The sequence below is a fragment of the Pseudopodoces humilis genome, chromosome 8 (assembly GCF_049639895.1).
Source record: "Pseudopodoces humilis isolate 2021_Gansu_Grassland_sample_001 chromosome 8, ASM4963989v1, whole genome shotgun sequence".
Classification (NCBI taxonomy): Eukaryota; Metazoa; Chordata; class Aves; order Passeriformes; family Paridae; genus Pseudopodoces; species Pseudopodoces humilis.
This window is the reverse complement of record NC_142207.1, coordinates 36,387,505-36,404,596: the sequence shown is the minus strand read 5'-3', so window position 1 is coordinate 36,404,596 and position 17,092 is coordinate 36,387,505. Positions and strand designations below refer to the sequence as shown.

At 44.9% G+C, this 17,092-nt stretch overlaps 1 protein-coding gene across 1 annotated transcript in view; it reads right to left on the bottom strand.

Annotated features, from left to right (window-relative positions):
- The window catches only part of DRC11 (dynein regulatory complex subunit 11), a 99,656-nt gene that overhangs the window by 46,977 nt on the left and 35,587 nt on the right, over positions 1–17,092 (bottom strand). Inside the window, exon 7 of the mRNA XM_088058984.1 lies at positions 2,126–2,210. Within this exon, the coding sequence (XP_087915110.1) occupies positions 2,126–2,210 (85 nt within the window). The remainder of the gene's footprint in view (positions 1–2,125; positions 2,211–17,092) is intronic.

Here is a 17,092-nt window from a genome sequence, read left to right as displayed (position 1 = left end):
AGTCAAGTAAGGTCAGGGCTGTCAAAGGATCAAGAAATATAGAACGTATAATAATGCAGCAATGGTTCGTGAAGTGATTAATTTGTATTTTATTTTCCCCAAAGTGTCTTTACCGAAGCCTTAGAAAATGCTCACTTTTAAAATACAGTTCAGTCTTGATTTTTCATGGAGTTTGACTTGGGAGTAACCAACCCCTGCACAGGAGCTCACATAGACAAGAGGTGGTGAACTCCTGTCCCCCCTGGAGTCAAGGACAAAACTCCCATCAGCTTCCATGGGGCCAGGATTTCCTTCCCTATGTTGCCCAGTGTGTGGAACAAACCCAGTGGCCTCAGGGATTTTTTAATATGCAGCTGACTCAGTGGAACAAAAAGTGTTTGACTTGTCTGACACTTGGGTAAAATCGTGATTGCACTGAACTTTCTCTGGCCAACTGCATTGTGGAGGTCTCTTAAGGCTGTGACACAAAAAACAGGCCCCCAAATTGGTGAAAATCAGATAATTGCTAGTGAAAATTTGTTAGGAAAATAGAGGAAGGTTTTTTTCCAGGGTACAGGGAAAACAAGCGGTAAAACGAGCTCGCCAGATTTTTGGCTTCCATTTTTTTCATGCAAAGAAAAAGCAGATGCTCAGGAAAGGCAACAAAACAGCTGAAGGTGGGAATTGAAAGCTGGGAGTATGACAGGAAGGTTAAATCCATTTCTCCAGAATCTACCTCCACATCCAGTGCTGCTCAGAATAATTCCTGGTACTGTTTTCTTCCCAAACTCTGTTAATCCTTGATGGCAGCAGCTCTGTTTAGCATCACATTCCCCAAACCCTTCTCCAGCAGTAAGCCCCACTTGCTGGGTGGCTCCTGGCTGCTCCCAGCAACCAACAAAGTTTTCTGGACTCTGGCATGTGTGTCTACTTTAGAGGCTGAAAACTTCACTGAGGGTCTCCTTCCCTCTGCCTGCCTGAGCAGCAGAGGGACCTGGGAGCAGAGCCCAGCAGGGTTTAGCCCCTGATCTTGGCTAAAACCAGGAGCATGCCCCAAACTTAGTTTTAGTGGGGCACAGGGAGCTGTCTGCAGCAGTTTTCCTGCATTTTTAGCTAAGTCAGCAGATGGTTAGTGCTGTGCTCTGTGCTGGGCTTGGCCTGTCCTTCCATCCCCACAAAGCACACAGAGACTGCTGTGTGCCCCAGGCTCCACCATGGGATCCCAGGGAGGACTGGATCCAAAATTCCCCAGCCCTGGAAGCGTTCAAAGCCAGGTTGGATGGGGCTCTGAGCAACCTGGGCTGGTGGAAGGTGTCAGGACGGCTGCAGTGAGATGATTTTTACATCCCTTCCAACCCAAACCATTCAGTGATTCTATAAAAATCCTCTTTTACCATACCTGTGTTAGAGCACCAAAACTTTTCTGCAGAAAAATCGTGCAACAGTCTTAAGGTTGGAGCTTTCAGGACCACAGAAATCAGGCTTTGACCTCAGAGTTTTCCTAGCCCAGCACACTGATTCACTCAGGGGCCAAATCCTGCTTCCTGTTTTCCCCCAACAGACTCATTATCCCGCTTGACTCTAAATCAGGGATGGGTGGAAAAGGCTCCAAGTGCCAACCACTGCCTTCAGCTGGGCTTAATCACTTTCCCTGCATGACACCCAGATGATCAGAGGAAGAGATTATCAGCCACTTCCATTAGCCAGAGGAATCAGGAGAGGGATTTACCAGGAAAAACAACCGAGTTCACTACAACACACAAGATCAACTCAGATATTTCCTTCGCTGGGATGTTAAATTTGCTTAATGAGCCTTGTCAGTAAATCAAGGTTTAGCCCTGCCTGCATAAGAAACTCTTCTCTGCTGTTGTTCTCTACTTCTTTTCCATCACCTGAGCACCTTCAGTCGTGATTAAGTGGCTGCACAGCCTGAAAGGGAACAGATTTTGGTACCTGATTGGAAACATCCTTAAAAAACCCCAAAAAATCCCATTCTTTCACTTGCAAGAAAAAGCTTTTAACCATAAGGTTCTGGGAGAGCTAGAGCCACTGTTAGGGAAAATTGCTACTTAAATAAACAGACGCGTTTTGTGGCAAATCCTTCCCCAACATCCTGGAATTTTTTTCATTAAAAGAGGGACAGTACCTGCTCTGGATGTTTTTCAATAAAAATAGCCTTGGAACCACCTGTCCTCTCAGGGGGATAGTCAGGAAACCTGCCTGTGATATGCCTGTGGGAGAAACAAAAGTGGAAGAGAAATTAAAATTCATAATTTTTCACCTGGTTGATAAAGATTTTGGATAGTGGGGAAGCTTCTTACTGCAGCGTTTTTTGTCCTGTAAATTAATTAAGACATTTACCAATCCTTGCCTCTTACCCCGTGGCCCAACAAAAACTGCAAATTCTCAGGGAAATTCCTAGGACTGCAGATTCCTCCCTAGCTGAGAGATGTAGATTAAAGTGTTTATACCTGGAAGTGCCCAAGGCCAGCTTGGACAGGGCTGGGAGCAATAATGGGAGATGTCCCTGCCCATGGCAGGGGGTGGAATGGGCACCTTTAGGTCCTTAAGGTCCTTTGCAACCCAAACCATTCTGGGAATGGTTATTAGGTTATTTTACATTATTTTATATTCATAGCCCAACTCTCTGCTTTTAACATCTAGCTCTTTTTTTTTTTTTTTCCCTCTTAGAGAAGATTTATTTTGCTTAATTCAGAATTTAATCTCTAAGTTCCAGAATGTATTTCCATGTCAGGATTACCACTCCTAAATTTCCAATGGACTTGATGGTGATGAAAGCTGGGAAGGGGCAATGAGTGACTTTGTGGGAAGGTTTCATGGATAACACAGGGAGCTTCCAGACTTTTCACAAAGAGATTAAAAGATACCAATAGGAACTTCAGCCCAAAGGCTGTTTATACTGATAAAACCCTTCAACTTCTTTCCCTTTGGTTGCTTGGTGGAATATATGTGTAAGATTTTCTGTTTGTTTGGTAACATCAGGAAGATTTTTCTGTTCCAAAGAAAATTCTGTCAGTGCAGAAAGCCCTCGTGCTACTTTCAAACAGCACAGTTATGTTTCCTCTAAATGAAATTAAATTTCCCTTGAGAAGAAAAGAGCTCAGAGAGGTCAACACTATTCCTAAAAATGTTTTCATTTTTTTTTAAACAACTGGTACCTTAAGGGACTTTCCTAGGCTGCTGTTAAGCTGCAGGCTCAGTTTTAAGCTGAGATCCTTGGAACAGAGCATCTGTTCTGTTTCTGTAGCACCACATGTAGGGTTTGGATCTCTTGCTGGTATTAATGCAACACCAATTAGGACAGAATCAACAAACATTCATCTGTGCTTGGGAGCTCTAACTTGTTCAATAGTTACAAGTTCTAGATGCAAACAGATGCAAATCCTTGGTCACTGCATTCCCAGAAACCAGCCTGCATCAACAGAGGACTGTCATTGTTTTTAAAAACCCATTAAGAATGGGATTTTGGCCTCAAAAACCCTCCATGATCTATTATTTAACGTTAGCTCGTGTTCCATTTTTTACAGCCAGCCAGAAAATAGCTCAATTTTATGTTAAATGCAGCTTTAAATGCTACTACAAATCTGGTTACAGTAAAAAAATTCCCAAAATCTGTTATTGAGGCTGTTGCTACTTCAGTGCCAGCTGGGAGGAAGGAAAGGCAAATGCACTGTGGGTGAAGAATCAGCTGGGAGCCCACTGAACATGGTATCAGGGCCAGCTTCCAATATTTAGTAAAGTTACATTTGGTATTTGTACTCCCTTTTTCACTTTTAAATCATTTACAGCTCTTGGAGATGGTGGGTGGTTGGAATGAAATTATTTCCAAGGTTCCCTCCAACCCAAACCATTCTGTGATATTTCCCTTTGGGTATGCATGATGAGTATATCTGAGTGCTGCAGAAATTCTACCATGTTCTGAAATTGGGAAGGGCTTTCCAGTTTATAATCTGTATTTTCTGTGTGGTTCTCCTCCTCTGAGCTGTCTGGGGTGATGTGGCTCCTCTCACCTTTTTTGGTAGCAACTTCAGCAGGTGCTTATGTAAAAAAAAACGAGGTGAGGAGAAGACAATGCCCATCTTTCCATGGAAAGAGGGTCAGGCATTTACTAAGCAGTCAGGGATAGCTGGGATTTCCTGGTTGAGGGCAATGCAAGGTGTGATTTTACGTGGCCATCAGCGACCTGAGGGCAGTGAGCACCAAACATTTTTGATGTTCTAATTCTTCCAGGGCATCTGCTTTTTTCTTGAGTGTGTCCATTGCTGTCTGATGGTCTGGAAGCAGCACTCTTAACTTTTATTTCCCTTCCCACCCTGTTGTGGGTTTTCCCCTTTGTCTTCTAGGTTGAAATGACCACAATTTCAATCTTGTAATGCCTGGGAATTCACATGCGTGACCCCAGTAGGCAAATTCCTCCCTTTATGAAACCCTCCGAGTTCAGAGGTTAAACCAGGGATTCTTTTGGCCTGTAAATCTGCCCAGAAAAATGCAGCCATTCATCTTCCTGCTCAAAAGTCCACTCTAAATGCAATGAATCTCAATTTTCATTCCCACTTCACTTTCTGGCAGCGTTCTGCTCAGAGCCATCGCAATGGGTTGTCTCGTGCATTTGTCTTAGGATGTTAATTTGGATTCAGCTGGACCTAAATCCTTTGGTTTGCAGTTGGAAACACCAGGATAAAATGAGCAATCAGAGAAGCTGTGGCTGCCCCCCATCCCTGGAATTGTCCCAGGCCAGGTTGGATGAGACTTGGAGCAACCTGGTTTAGTGGAAGATGTGGGGTGGGACTAAATGATCTTCAAAGTCCCTTCTTACCCAAATCACTCTGTAATCTTAAATTCTTGTATCTTTGTGCCATCAGATAAGCTACACATCATCTGTGGCTCAAGAGGGTCCCACCAGACATGTCCCACGAGCAGCTCTTGAATTAAGAGGAGGTCCCAAACAATGTGGGGTGATTTTGGGCTTGCTTCACAATATTATTTGTTCAAATAATTTTTAACTGCCTTCCCCTTTTGAAACTTCCTAGAAATACTGAAGTGTTGATGATCAGAGGCAATAACAGGGTAAGAAAACGAACCCAGATGATGCAAGGAGTTGCTCCCAGCTGGAGCCCCAGCAGGCTGCTTTGTTTTGTGGGAAGTGTGGAGGGGAGCTTGGTGATGGGAATCCTCCCTGGTTCCACTGTTGATGGTGGGAGGAGAACGTAAAAAGCTTAAGCTCTTGATAACAGGAGCATTAGAGTGTGTAATATATTTGAAAGACATGGTACATGTCAGAGACACCTAGATCCAAGTCAGAACTCTGTGAATCTGTTACTTATTACTGTCTCAGCATTTGCAAGGGGAAAAAATATCCAACGGTACTTTCCAGCGTCTCATAAAAATGTGTAAATGCCAGAGCTGGAAGAAGCAACTCTTATTTCCAGTGTGATTGCTTCAGTGGGAGTGCTGACAATGTGTTAAGCACTGCAAGCAAAAGCAGAAGCAAATTGTCCCAGATTTCTTAGGGAGGATGCAATTCTAGTAAAACCAATTGCCTAAAGGAACAAATGAAGTTTATAAAATCGCATGGTGGACTGAACAGAAGTGTAAATAAGGTGAGAAGGAAGGACATGGCTAGGAAGAAACCTCCCCCTTGTGAGACAAACCCGAGCAGCAGCCTGGGGAGGCCCTTACAGCCTCAGGAGCCCAAAGGCTGCAGGCACAGAGCTGAGGTTGGCTCCTGTGGGTGACCTGCTCCTTGTTTTCTGTTCCCAGGCACTGAGCAGCAGCCTGTGCTTGGGAGCTGTGCTTGCACTGCTGCAAATAAAAATGAGGAGTGCTGGAGTTCACAGCAGGGAAAAAGATCCTTCTTTGGGTCAGAGCCACTGCTTTAACACAACTGCTAAAGGTGTCTGTCCTGAGGAGGATGCTGTTGAAGAAGGGACCTTTAGAAATTGTGGTATGTGAGAAATCCATTAATTTCTGGAAAGCAGTGAAATCCTGTCAATGGAAGTAGAGCATGGGTTTGGAAAGCAGCTTTACAGAAAAGCCATCTAATTGGGATGAATGGGGGCCCTAAATCTGAATCAAAGCAGCTCAAGTGGAAGAGTAAAGGGATGAACAAGGATGGAGGGGTGAAAAGATACGATCTTGCACTCCCAGCTGAAAATGAAAAGGATGTGATGAGGTTTTTGTGCTGTTTCTCAAATTACATTATGTTCTCTGGTTCACTGTTACTACTCCAAACCTATTCCTCTTACAATAACTCAGACCTGTCAAGTGTAATTGAAAAAGAATGATCTTTTATGGTCTGCAGTGCAAATCCTTTTGTCTCTGATCTGTAGAAAAGAACTCTGGCTCTTCTGGGCTTGATATTTGTACAGCACAAACCTCATATAAATGTCCAAGTTTGAACTAGTTTCAAATGGCTCTGTAATGTCTCCAAATGACCACCAGACTGGGACAAGTCGGTGTGATTGGCAGGCTCTGCTCAGCCCTGACTGCTGTGGCACCTCCATTCTCACCTGTAAAATAAATTCTTTCTCTGGGAGATGACCCTGCATTGTGCTTGTCTCATCTGCTGCTTCCTCCCTTCCCTGCTTCAGGAGCTTCAAATTTATTTTTTTTAAGTGTTTTCTCTCTATTCCACATTGCTCAGGGATGGTTATAGTTAGGGCTAAATATGGCTTTTGATTTATGAGAACACACCATTGATTTAAACATTTTGTCTGGTAATAGACTCAACAAGTTCCTACCTACTCTGTTCTCTGGCGTGGTTTTACATGTGTTATTCTTTCTTTTTGGCTATGGCTTCTCTAGCTAATTGCATAAAAGGCCTTGTCAGGAAAAATAAATTGTTCTTTGGAGGAACAGGAGTGTTTAACTCTTCTCAGGGGATGAAAGGATGTGGGCTGTGTGCAGAAGAGGAGGCATGAATGATGGTGTAGGCTCTGAGTGGAGGGACAGAGTGGTGTTCTGTGCAGAAAAGGGACATGAACAAACAGGGGGGAGCTCTTTAAAGAAATAAAACCCTCATCAGTTTTGTAATTCTTGCCTGTTTCTGTAATCCCACCTGATATGGATTCTCTAAGACTGCTTAAATAGCAGTGCTGGTTTATTTTAGGTGTCTTTGTGGTGGTGCTTTTTTTTTTTTTCCCCTTTTGTGTGTGTGTGCTCTCTTTAGCTCTTTGAAAATCATTTCCAGAAAAAATAACCTGGGCAAATACAGAATTACTTATAAAGCAAGATTGATTTCCATGGGCTTCTTATCATCTTTAATGAGTTTGGACACAGACACATTACAACTGATGTTTTATCTCAGGTCCTGATCCTCCCAGTGTTTGCTTGTACGTGTGGTTGTTATGCATGGAAGCATTTCAGTGGAGGGTAATTGGAGGATCTGAAACTTTATTGTTCTGCATAAATATTCAGCTTTGAAAATTGAAGCTCGAGTGTTGTGAGGCCAACAATGTGCAAGGAAAAGCATTCCCATGGAGGAATGAGGACTCAAGGTTTGTGGGGAAAGGTGATATCCTTTATTATAGTAACTATCATAATTAGAATGGTCTTTTGGGTCCCCAGTGCCTGCCTTAGATCTGAAATGGGAGAAGGGAACTTCAAAGCCAAGTAATAGTTGGGAACAGTTGTTGGAGGGGACAGACCTAAATGAGGAATGTGGTAATTCTCCCTGATAGTTTTATTACACGTGGTGTTACTGGCCAGGAAAGGTAGACCTTTGGCTGACCCAGTGCAGTTGTTCTTAAGCTGCTTGAGTTCTTACAGCTAAAGAATCTGTTCTGCTTTGTCATGAAGTTATTACCTTTCCAAGGATCCTTCTGGTCTTTTAGGGATAGCAATAAGTAATTAGTGTAATGGAAAAATGGGAATCTCTGTTCCCCTTCAGGTGGGCTGGGGCATGAGCTTTCTCTGCCAGGACTCCTGCTTATCCTGATTCCTACTGTAAACAACACAAGGGAAAAGGATTTTTAAATTTGGGTTTTTTCCCTTCAAAATTCTGACAAATCATTCCTGGTTTAAAATGGCAATAGGTTTTTCTCCTTGAGATAATTGGAGACATGAATGGAAATAAAAGGCATCTTGGGCATGAATAATGCCAAGGAAAACCAAAAAGACTTATTCTTCCAATATTAGCTTAAGTTAAAAGAAAACCTGCTGCAATCATGCAATTCCTTGTACCTCCACACACTCAAAAAACGTTGCCCCAAGTTTTCTCAGAGCTCACATTTGAATTAACTGAGGACCCGGAGAAATCACATCCTGGCTTTGCAAGAGCTGATACCAACTAAGCTGTGCTGAAGGCTCAGTTAAACCCAGAGGACACTAAATGTACCCACCACAGCATGGAAATGGGAAGAAGATTAAAAGAACTGGAAAGCAGATCCCTGGAGGGTTATTTAGGGTTTTTGGCTTGACTCCTGCAGTGCAGAACAGCCTTGCGCAGAGCTACTGGGAAACCCGATGCAAGGTGTGGAATAACACTGAAAGCATCTCCTGATGGATCTGAGGACACCTGGATGTGCCATCCCTGCCCCTGGAGGGAAAATGGACATCCAGCACTGCCCCCATGCTTGGTTTTCAAGGTCTGAAGTTCCTTGAGTGCGTTTCCTTCTCCTTTGGAGCTGTTGCTCACCCTGCATTTACCGGAGCTGCGTTCCTCGGGGGGCTGTCTCCAAGGATGAAGGGCTGCTCCCCCTCTTTCCCACTCAGGCTGTCCCCAGGCTCCTTTCCAGTCTCAGCCTCCTGTTGCCTGTCTCCAGCCTTTGGAGGAACGCGGTGCTGTGGAGCCAGCGGCGAGGAGAGCGGAGGAGGAACCGCTCCGTGATGGAATAACGAGCGCTCCCATTAAACTCTCGTCTGGTTTGATTCTCTCATGTCCTTCCATTCTCTTCAGAGCAAGGTCAGAAATACAGAAGCTGGCTCAAAGAAACGCCAGGTCAAATTCCCCCTACATTTACTGAATTCCTTACCTTTGCTCAGCTTATCCTGCCAGCGCAGAACGCCCAATCCTGACTCGAATTTGGCAGAATTTCCAGTGCTCAGCATTAAACTTAAGAGACTGAAACAATTATGGGCAGTTTTAAGCAACATTACTTTAACCCAGACTAGAAGCTTTGCGAGAATAGTTTTCCTGCAGAGTCAGCCAGAGGGAATCAAGAGCACTTTATTAACACAATATGAATCCTGTAAAGAGAAAAATAAAGCATGCCGGTTTTTTCTAGCGAGGCCAGCCAAAAGAAATAACTTGCCCTCCAACATCACAAGTTTCTTTGGGATTTGGAGTGAAATGGACTATAAGAAAGCATTTTGTTTTATGGGATTTGTTTATGAGAAATTTGAGCAACTGTTTTTGCTTCTTAGAAGTCAAGGTGGACCAAAATGCATCCCTGCAGGAGGGGAAGAAGGCTCTAACCTGGCTGCTCTACACTGCTTTGCCACGGCCCATCACTTGAAACTGAAGATAATGCAGTGCTCTCGGGGCATGTCAGCCTCCTTGTGTGTGCTGTGCAGCAGGGACACCCTTTACATCTGCCTGGAAAATTGGGAATGGGGGCCTGGAATGAGCAGAGAAGCTCTGTGCTTTGATCCACCTTTTAGAATGGACAGTAGAGCATGTAGAAGGAATATGGTGATTAGACAACCCTGCTTGTGGGGAAAGGATGTGATTTTCATTGATGTAATTTTGGCAGTGTGATGAAGATGGATGGATATGAGGTGGCATCAAAGGTGGCATCGTTTCAGTAGCTCTGCCTTACACCTGTGGTATCAGTGCAGAAATACAGCCCAGGCTGGCATAACTCATTTTTTGCCTCTCTGGATTAAAATGCTCTTCAGCCACTGTGTCATGGCTGTCCCACTCATGGATCACTGTGCCCCTGACCTGCTGCCTGCCCATGATTTAACTTGAGGAGTTCCTAAAGACCAGAGTGCTCAGGTTCCTGAGGCATTGCATTACTGCTTGGGAGAGTGCCTTGAGAATTCATTTAAAACTGGAATCACTATTTGCAGCTAAGCCTGAACTGCCTTGAAAAGCACTTGTGATGCAGCAGGAAAATGTCAGTGGGAAAGGAGAAGCTGAAAACAGTGCATTCTGAAGTTTTTAAGAATGTAACCAGACACTGCTTTCTTTTTCACTGCTCAGAATCCCAGAATGGGATTCTTCCAGGTTGGAAGGGACCACAGGGCACAGGATTGTGAAATATCCCCACTGAGGGAGACTCCACGCCCTCTCTGGACTCTCTGTTCCCTGCTTGGTCACTGCCAAGGAAAGATTTTCTGCCTCCTGTTCAGGTGGAACTCCTGGGCATCAGCATCTGCCTGTTCCTCGTGTCCCGTTGCTGGGCCCATGGAGCAGAGCCTGATCCATGCTCTGGCACCCACCTTTTGGATATTTATACACATTACAGAGGCCCCCTCTCAGCTGTGGCTCCTCTTGAGGAGCCCCAGCTCCCTCAGCCTTTCCTCCTCAGAGATGCTCCAATCCCTTCATCCCCTCTGCAGCCTCTGCTGGATCCCCTCCAGGAGCTTCCTGTCCTGAGGAGCCCAGAACTGGACACAGCGCTCCAGGGGGCTGAGCAGAGGGGCAGGATCCCCCCTGACCTGCTGGGAATTCTCTTCCTGATGCACCCCAGGATCCCATCGCCCTTCTTGTCCCCTAGGGAGCACCCATGGCTCAGCTTCTTGTCCACCAGGACCCCCAGTGCCTTGTCCATCTGGTTCTCTGTGCTTTATGTGAAAGCACACATGAACTATTTAATGATAAATCTGAGGCAATTTCATGCAGATGAAAGCAGTCACAGTGCTTGATTTTCCCATGTTCATCCCAATTGGCTTGTGCAGCCTTATTGGAAGAAATCCCCATCAGGTGTACAAAGAGGGTAAAACCAGGGAAAAAGTGAGAATATTGCAGAATCCATCTATAAAATTAGAGATGTTTAAACTTCTGGTCAATGCTAATAACCAAAGAGTTATTCTTTCTAATAACTAGAAAGAAAAATAATTTAGAACCTCTACTCTGGCATTTAAAAAGTGTGGGAAAAGACAAGGAGAAACATTCCAGATGAGCTCAGCTCTAAGCCAGGCATGGTATTAAGAGCAGCCATTCATCAGGAGTTTTAGCTCCAAACCCCAGTCGTCTCTGCAGTCCAAGAAACACACTGCAATGCCTGGAGATGCCAAGTTCCTTAACTCTCACCTTTTCAGTTTTGGGAGAGGAAAACTGGAGTGTTCTGTACCTGTTTGGTGTGGCTCTGGTGCATGATCTATAGCCTCCCAAAACTGGCTGGAACTGTGCAGACTGATAGAGTTGAATACCTTTTGCCTCTCCAAATGACTGAATCCTTCTGCATGTTTCTCAGCGGGATACACTCAGATTTAATCAAAAATAGGCACAAAGTGAAGCTTTCTTATTATTGTTAATTTAAATGATGGCGTAATAATGGGCTTTTAAATAATTTCTTTGGTAGATGGGGCCGGTCCTGCTGAAGAGTTGCTGGCAACGTGGCAAAGAGGCTGGAGAAGCAGGGATATAAGGGATATTCTCTGGGAATTTGGAGCTCTTGGAAGCAGCAGAAAGCCCAACCACAGGTGATTTCCCCACAGTGGTGGAACAGGCAAGGTGGGAAGTGCAGCTGGGAGGTGAGCCCTGCAGGGCAGCTTTGCTCAGTCTTAGGGCTCTTTTGTCTTGTTTTCCAGGCCTGGAGATGTGACTGTGTTGCTTCACAGGCCTCTCCAGAGGATCAGTTGTCTGCAATGGCCTTATTGCAGGATAGCAGAGCTCCCTCAGGCAAAGGATGGGAAGATTTGGCTTGGACAGGAAGGGAATGCAGGCACACACGTGGGAGAGGCCGCAACCAGATGCTCCCACCTTCGCTCCCAGGCTTCCTAAAGCGCCAGCCTTGCAACAAACAGGAGCAAACCCACTGTGAGATGTGGTTTCCCAGGAGGGGATGGAGGTGGAAGGAAATTTTGGGCATAGAGTTACCCCCTCTGCAGCAGCCCTGAGAGCTGAGCCCATGATGGGAAGCACATGGCACAACTCCGGTTCTGGAATTCACTCTCTTGTTCACTTGGAACAATTGTGTTTTGACTTGGAATGCTTTGAGAACTCCTGCAGCTACACAGACTGCAGCCTTTAGCTTACAGCCATGCTTTAAAACAGCATCTTCAGTATTGGTTGCTGGATTAGAGCTGCTTTACAAAAAAAAAAAACCCAACAAAAACCCTGAATCTGGGAAGAGCTGTTTTCCCAGTGTGATGGGGAGCACAAAGCAAGAGAGTAAACTTCCTTTCCAAGCCACCAAAGGATTACTGAGTCAGTAAGGGGCTCTGGGAAGAGAGAGGGGAGTATTGGAACAGATTTCAGGGCCAGGCAGTTTCCTGGTATTCCATAAATGTCTCAGGAAATACTGAACCAGCTCTTTTATGGCTCTACACCCTTTGCTCAAGTCATGGAATCAAGGAATAGTTTGGGTTGGAGGGGCCTTAAAGCTCATCTCATTCCATGCCCCAGGCAGGGACACTTTCCACTATCCCAGGTTGCTCCAAGCCCTGCCCAGCTTGGCCTTGAACACTTCCAGGGATGGGGAAATTCAGACAAGTTTATATTTGGCACAAGATCTTACTGATGTACTTATTACTGTTGAAATAGTTATTTTGTACAAGTAGAGCCTAAGAAGACTCAGTAAACTCCCTAATATGGTATTAAATGTCTTTTATTCAGCCTAGGATGATCCTAAGTCTGCCTGACACAGCACACAAACCATAATAGCTGGGTGTTTTTAGAGTAAATTACTATAAATAATTAGAATTTCTGTTGTCTCTGCACAGGGCTGAAATGCAGCATGACTTGAAAGCCCTGGACTCTGACCTGGATAATAAAAACAACCTGCTTGATGGAGTCTGACTAATCTCCCCCATGCTGAAATTCCCAGTAAAACTGAAAGACATTGGCTCTGAAAGGAATGGATGAGACTCAGGTTTCAGGCAAGTTCTTGCTCTGCCCACAGAAATACTGTCATCAAACGTTTTCAGCCCTGAATGTGAGTGCAGGATTTGGATAGAGTGGCTTTAATGTGAATTTTGCCCTGGGAAGAGCTTCCTTAGGTGCTCACCAACCCACACTGCCCACCTAACAAAGGAGCAGCCTGCTGCTCTTGAGGGAAATAATCAAGTAAAAAATTAAAAAAAGGCTTTGTCTCAGGTGCCCTTGCCACATTTCCCAGCCCTGGGATTGCAGTCAGTGTTCTGCTGTCACCTAGAGCCTGTTCCAGCTATTCCACCATGGAGATCTTGAGGTTTAGGGGATAACCTGCTCCTGTTGCCTCTATCCTCCTTCCCCCTCAGCTCCCCTGATTTGCAGTGTAAGCCTGGAATTTTCTCTGCTATATGGTGCAGCCTCCTGGGTGTGGAATTTGTTTGGAATTCACTTCAGGAACTTGCCAGCAGCCTGTTAAATAATCCTGTTGGCACACTGGAGCCACAGTGCCCTGAATCAGCCTTATAATCCATCAAGACATTCCACTGCTGTGGTCCCCAGGGTGCAAACTTGGAAAAACCCCTTGCCAGTGAAAACAGGGAAACAACTGGATTTTGGAATTAAACATACCCTTCTTCTCTTGGGAGAAAGAGTAACAGGCTGTCATCCACAGCCACATTCCCAGCCAATTGATTCCTTCATCTTCTCCAAGTCAAATCTGGCCTCTTGGCAATCAAGTCTTTTTTAATATATTCACCTGAACTTGCTGCCATAGACATTTGGGAACTCTTCTTTTGTCTTTGCCTTGGAAACACTTCATATTTTCTGTCAGGCTTTGGTCCTAACTGTGCCTATTTATCAAAATGGTAACTCATAGGGTTTTTTCCCCAGTTTTATGCCTCTTTCATCCCTTCTCTTCTGATTCTGCCTCTCTAGCTCCTCATGACTGCTTCTGCTATCCCTTTGCTCTGCTTGTGTCAGTCCATGCCACGGTTCCTTTTTACCCCACTCGCCTCCTTTCTTCTTTGCATTCCACAGAGCCAAGGCTGAAAATGCCTTTTCCACCACTTTTTCTGCTTGCTTCTCCAAAGAGATCCATCTGTGGAGCAAGGGCTGTAGCTTGGGAGCCACTGCTCTGTGCTTCATGCTCATTTTTATTCTTCTTAGTTCTGAGCTTTTCCTTAGTCTTTCTCTTCCCAGAATATCCATTAAACACCTCTCCTCTGCCAGCCACTGGCTCTTCAGTGCTTCTACCAGGCACCAGTGGGACTCCTGGCTCTTTTTTCTTTGCCTGTTTCTTGTTTCTGTATCCCAGCAGATCTTTGCTTGTTGGAAATGGGGAAGTGGGGAAAATTGCTTCTTCCTCCTGCTCTGTATTAACTTGCTGGAGAAGACATCTCTCCCTATCACAGTGGAGTGAAATAATAGCTAGGCTGGTTCTCTTCCCCTTCCCCCTGGGATTCTGTTCTCTTCTCTTTTCTTTCTTCTTTTCTTTTCTTTTCTTTTCTTTTCTTTTCTTTTCTTTTCTTTTCTTTTCTTTTCTTTTCTCTTCTCTTCTCTTCTCTTCTCTTCTCTTCTCTTCTCTTCTCTTCTCTTCTCTTCTCTTCTCTTCTCTTCTCTTCTCTTCTCTTCTCTTCTCTTTCTCTTCTCTTCTCTTCTCTTCTCTTTCCCCTTTCCCCTTTCCCCTTTCCCCTTTCCCCTTTCCCCTTTCCCCTTTCCCTTTCCTCTTTGTTTTTTTTTTCCTTTTCCCTTCCCCTTTCCCCTTTCTCCTTTCCCCTTTCCCTTCCCTTTCCCCTTTCCCCCTTTCCCCTTTCCCCTTTCCCCTTTCCCCTTTCCCCTTTCCCCTTTCCCCTTTCCCCTTTCCCCTTTCCCCTTTCCCCTTTCCCCTTTCCTTCTTTCCCACTGATTAGGACCATGCTCTGCTGCTTAACCCCAGACCAGATCAGATCAGATGGCAGAGCAGGCTCCCCTGGGCCAAGCCTAGTGGGTATCCAGCTGGATTCCTGAAAGAGAAGCCAGCTCCAAGGTGAACATCTGGCCCCAGTTATCAGTTTTAAACACCCCACTGCTCTTTCCTGCCTTCAGAAACCCAGCCTGCTGTGTCAGGACTCTGCTTAAGAAAGGAATAGAGGAGGACAGCAACTGAACACCCACTGAACGGGCACAGCCTGCAGGATTTTCCAGAAAAAAAAAGATAGCCCAATCCTGCCTTTCAGGCATGCAGAGCTGTATTTTAACAAGCTGCTGGCAAGTGTGAGTCCCTAGGTGCCACCGATGTTTGTGCCTGTGTATCTATGACAACAAACAAACCTAATGTTTGGGAGGTGTCCTTGGGAATCACAGGGAGGGGGCTGCTGCCTCAGGTCGGGAACACTTTGCATTTTCAGACTTTTAATTCCTAAGTATTATGGAGGTGGTTATGAAGTGCTTTAGGAAAATGAACTAATTAGTTATCAGATTTTATTTTTCTTGTGTGCAAATGGGCCAGCTCAGACTAATGTTATTTACTTTAGCTGATTCCAGACTTTTAGATGTATAAAGGAAGGAATATTTTTAGGAGCTTTAATTCTAAGCAGGAGGCTTAGCCTTAAGGTCAGTGGACTGTGGGTATCTGTGGGTTGCTTGAAGCCATTTGAAGAAGGCAGAAAAGGGAATCTAGCCTCAATTTGTTGCAATGGTCAGTTTTGCTTCTGGAGTGCTACAAAACAAAAAATTGGAAAGCCTGGAGTTATCCTACAGAGCAGTGGTGAGGATGGGCAGGTCTGTAAGAATGGATCAATACAGTCAAAGGCATAATAATTACACTAAATAAACAAAAATGTCTAATTGGACCCATCTTTTTGCTCACAGGATTTGGAACAAGGAGTTTCATCTTTCTCTTTGGTCCTCGTGCCTTTTGGAACAGAAATGTCTCTGCTATTCCTGTGAAAATTCACACAGGCTGAGGACAATCTTTGGTCTACAGCTGAAAACTACAGAGACAGAAACTGGGGCAGGAATGGGGTAGGAAAAAGATAAAGCCTTTTTGGGCAAAGTGATTTGGGAGCAGACAGGTGGAAGAGAAAAGTGGAGGAGGAGAGCCTTGCCTGTAGAACCATACTTGTGGCTTTGCTGATGTTGAGATCTGAATGAGCTTTTGATGTTGCTTCTGCATAATTTATGTGCAAGCATGGCAAGAGGAGTGCAGTGTAAATCCTGCCTGATGGACAGGTGAATATCACCTCACAAATGCTTGAAGTTCTGAGCATTCCTGCAAAAGATGCTGAGGAAAAAACCTCATCACAGGCAGAAAGACATGGCACTGAGATGTTTTTTCCCTGATTTTGCATTGGTGAACTGCTTGGAGAACAAGACTCTGTGATTCTGCCTGGCTGTAACAGCCTTGAAAAAGGCTCAAAACCAGCAATGTCGTATTTTATGAATCCCCTTGGAAGTCAATGGGAGTCTGCTTAGAATGAGGACAATTAAATAACATCAGGACCTGACCCTCTTTTCAGTGTATGCAAAACATCTCAGGGAAAGGAGAGTTCAGTCAGGGCAGAACCCCAAGGACTTTGTGATCTGAGATACCCGAGTGTCTATCTGCAAAAGAATCACAGTGTTTGGAAAGCTGGTGAAGATGTGCTTATGGTGCACTTGGTGATTAAATTAAGAGTTCAGGAGCATGTTGAAAACCCCTTGGGGAGCTCAGTTTTGCTCGATTTTAAGAATCTTCTTTAAATTCCTTAGAAATTTGGATAGTTGGATGAGCAAAATCCAGGATTTGCATGTGTTTTCCATCACTGCACAGAGGTGGCAATCACAAATCAAAGTGTCACACTGGAAAGACAACCTTGTTTTGGAGTTTGTGGGGATTTAGAAAGCAGAATTGGTGATCTTATCAATGCCTCTCTGGAGGTGTGACACCAGGGTTCAAGTGGCCTTGCTGTTTCAGATCCCTGCCACCAAGATTTATCTGTGTGTGGGAAACAGACGAACCCAGGGGTTTCAGGCTGGTCCCCCAAAGCCATGGAGCCGCCTCCATTAATGTCAGCGCGCTCGTAAATTCCGAGCTTGCGCTGAAGGAGGCGGCTCCTGCCGCTGCACAGAAGCTTCCAGAAGTGTCCCCTGCCT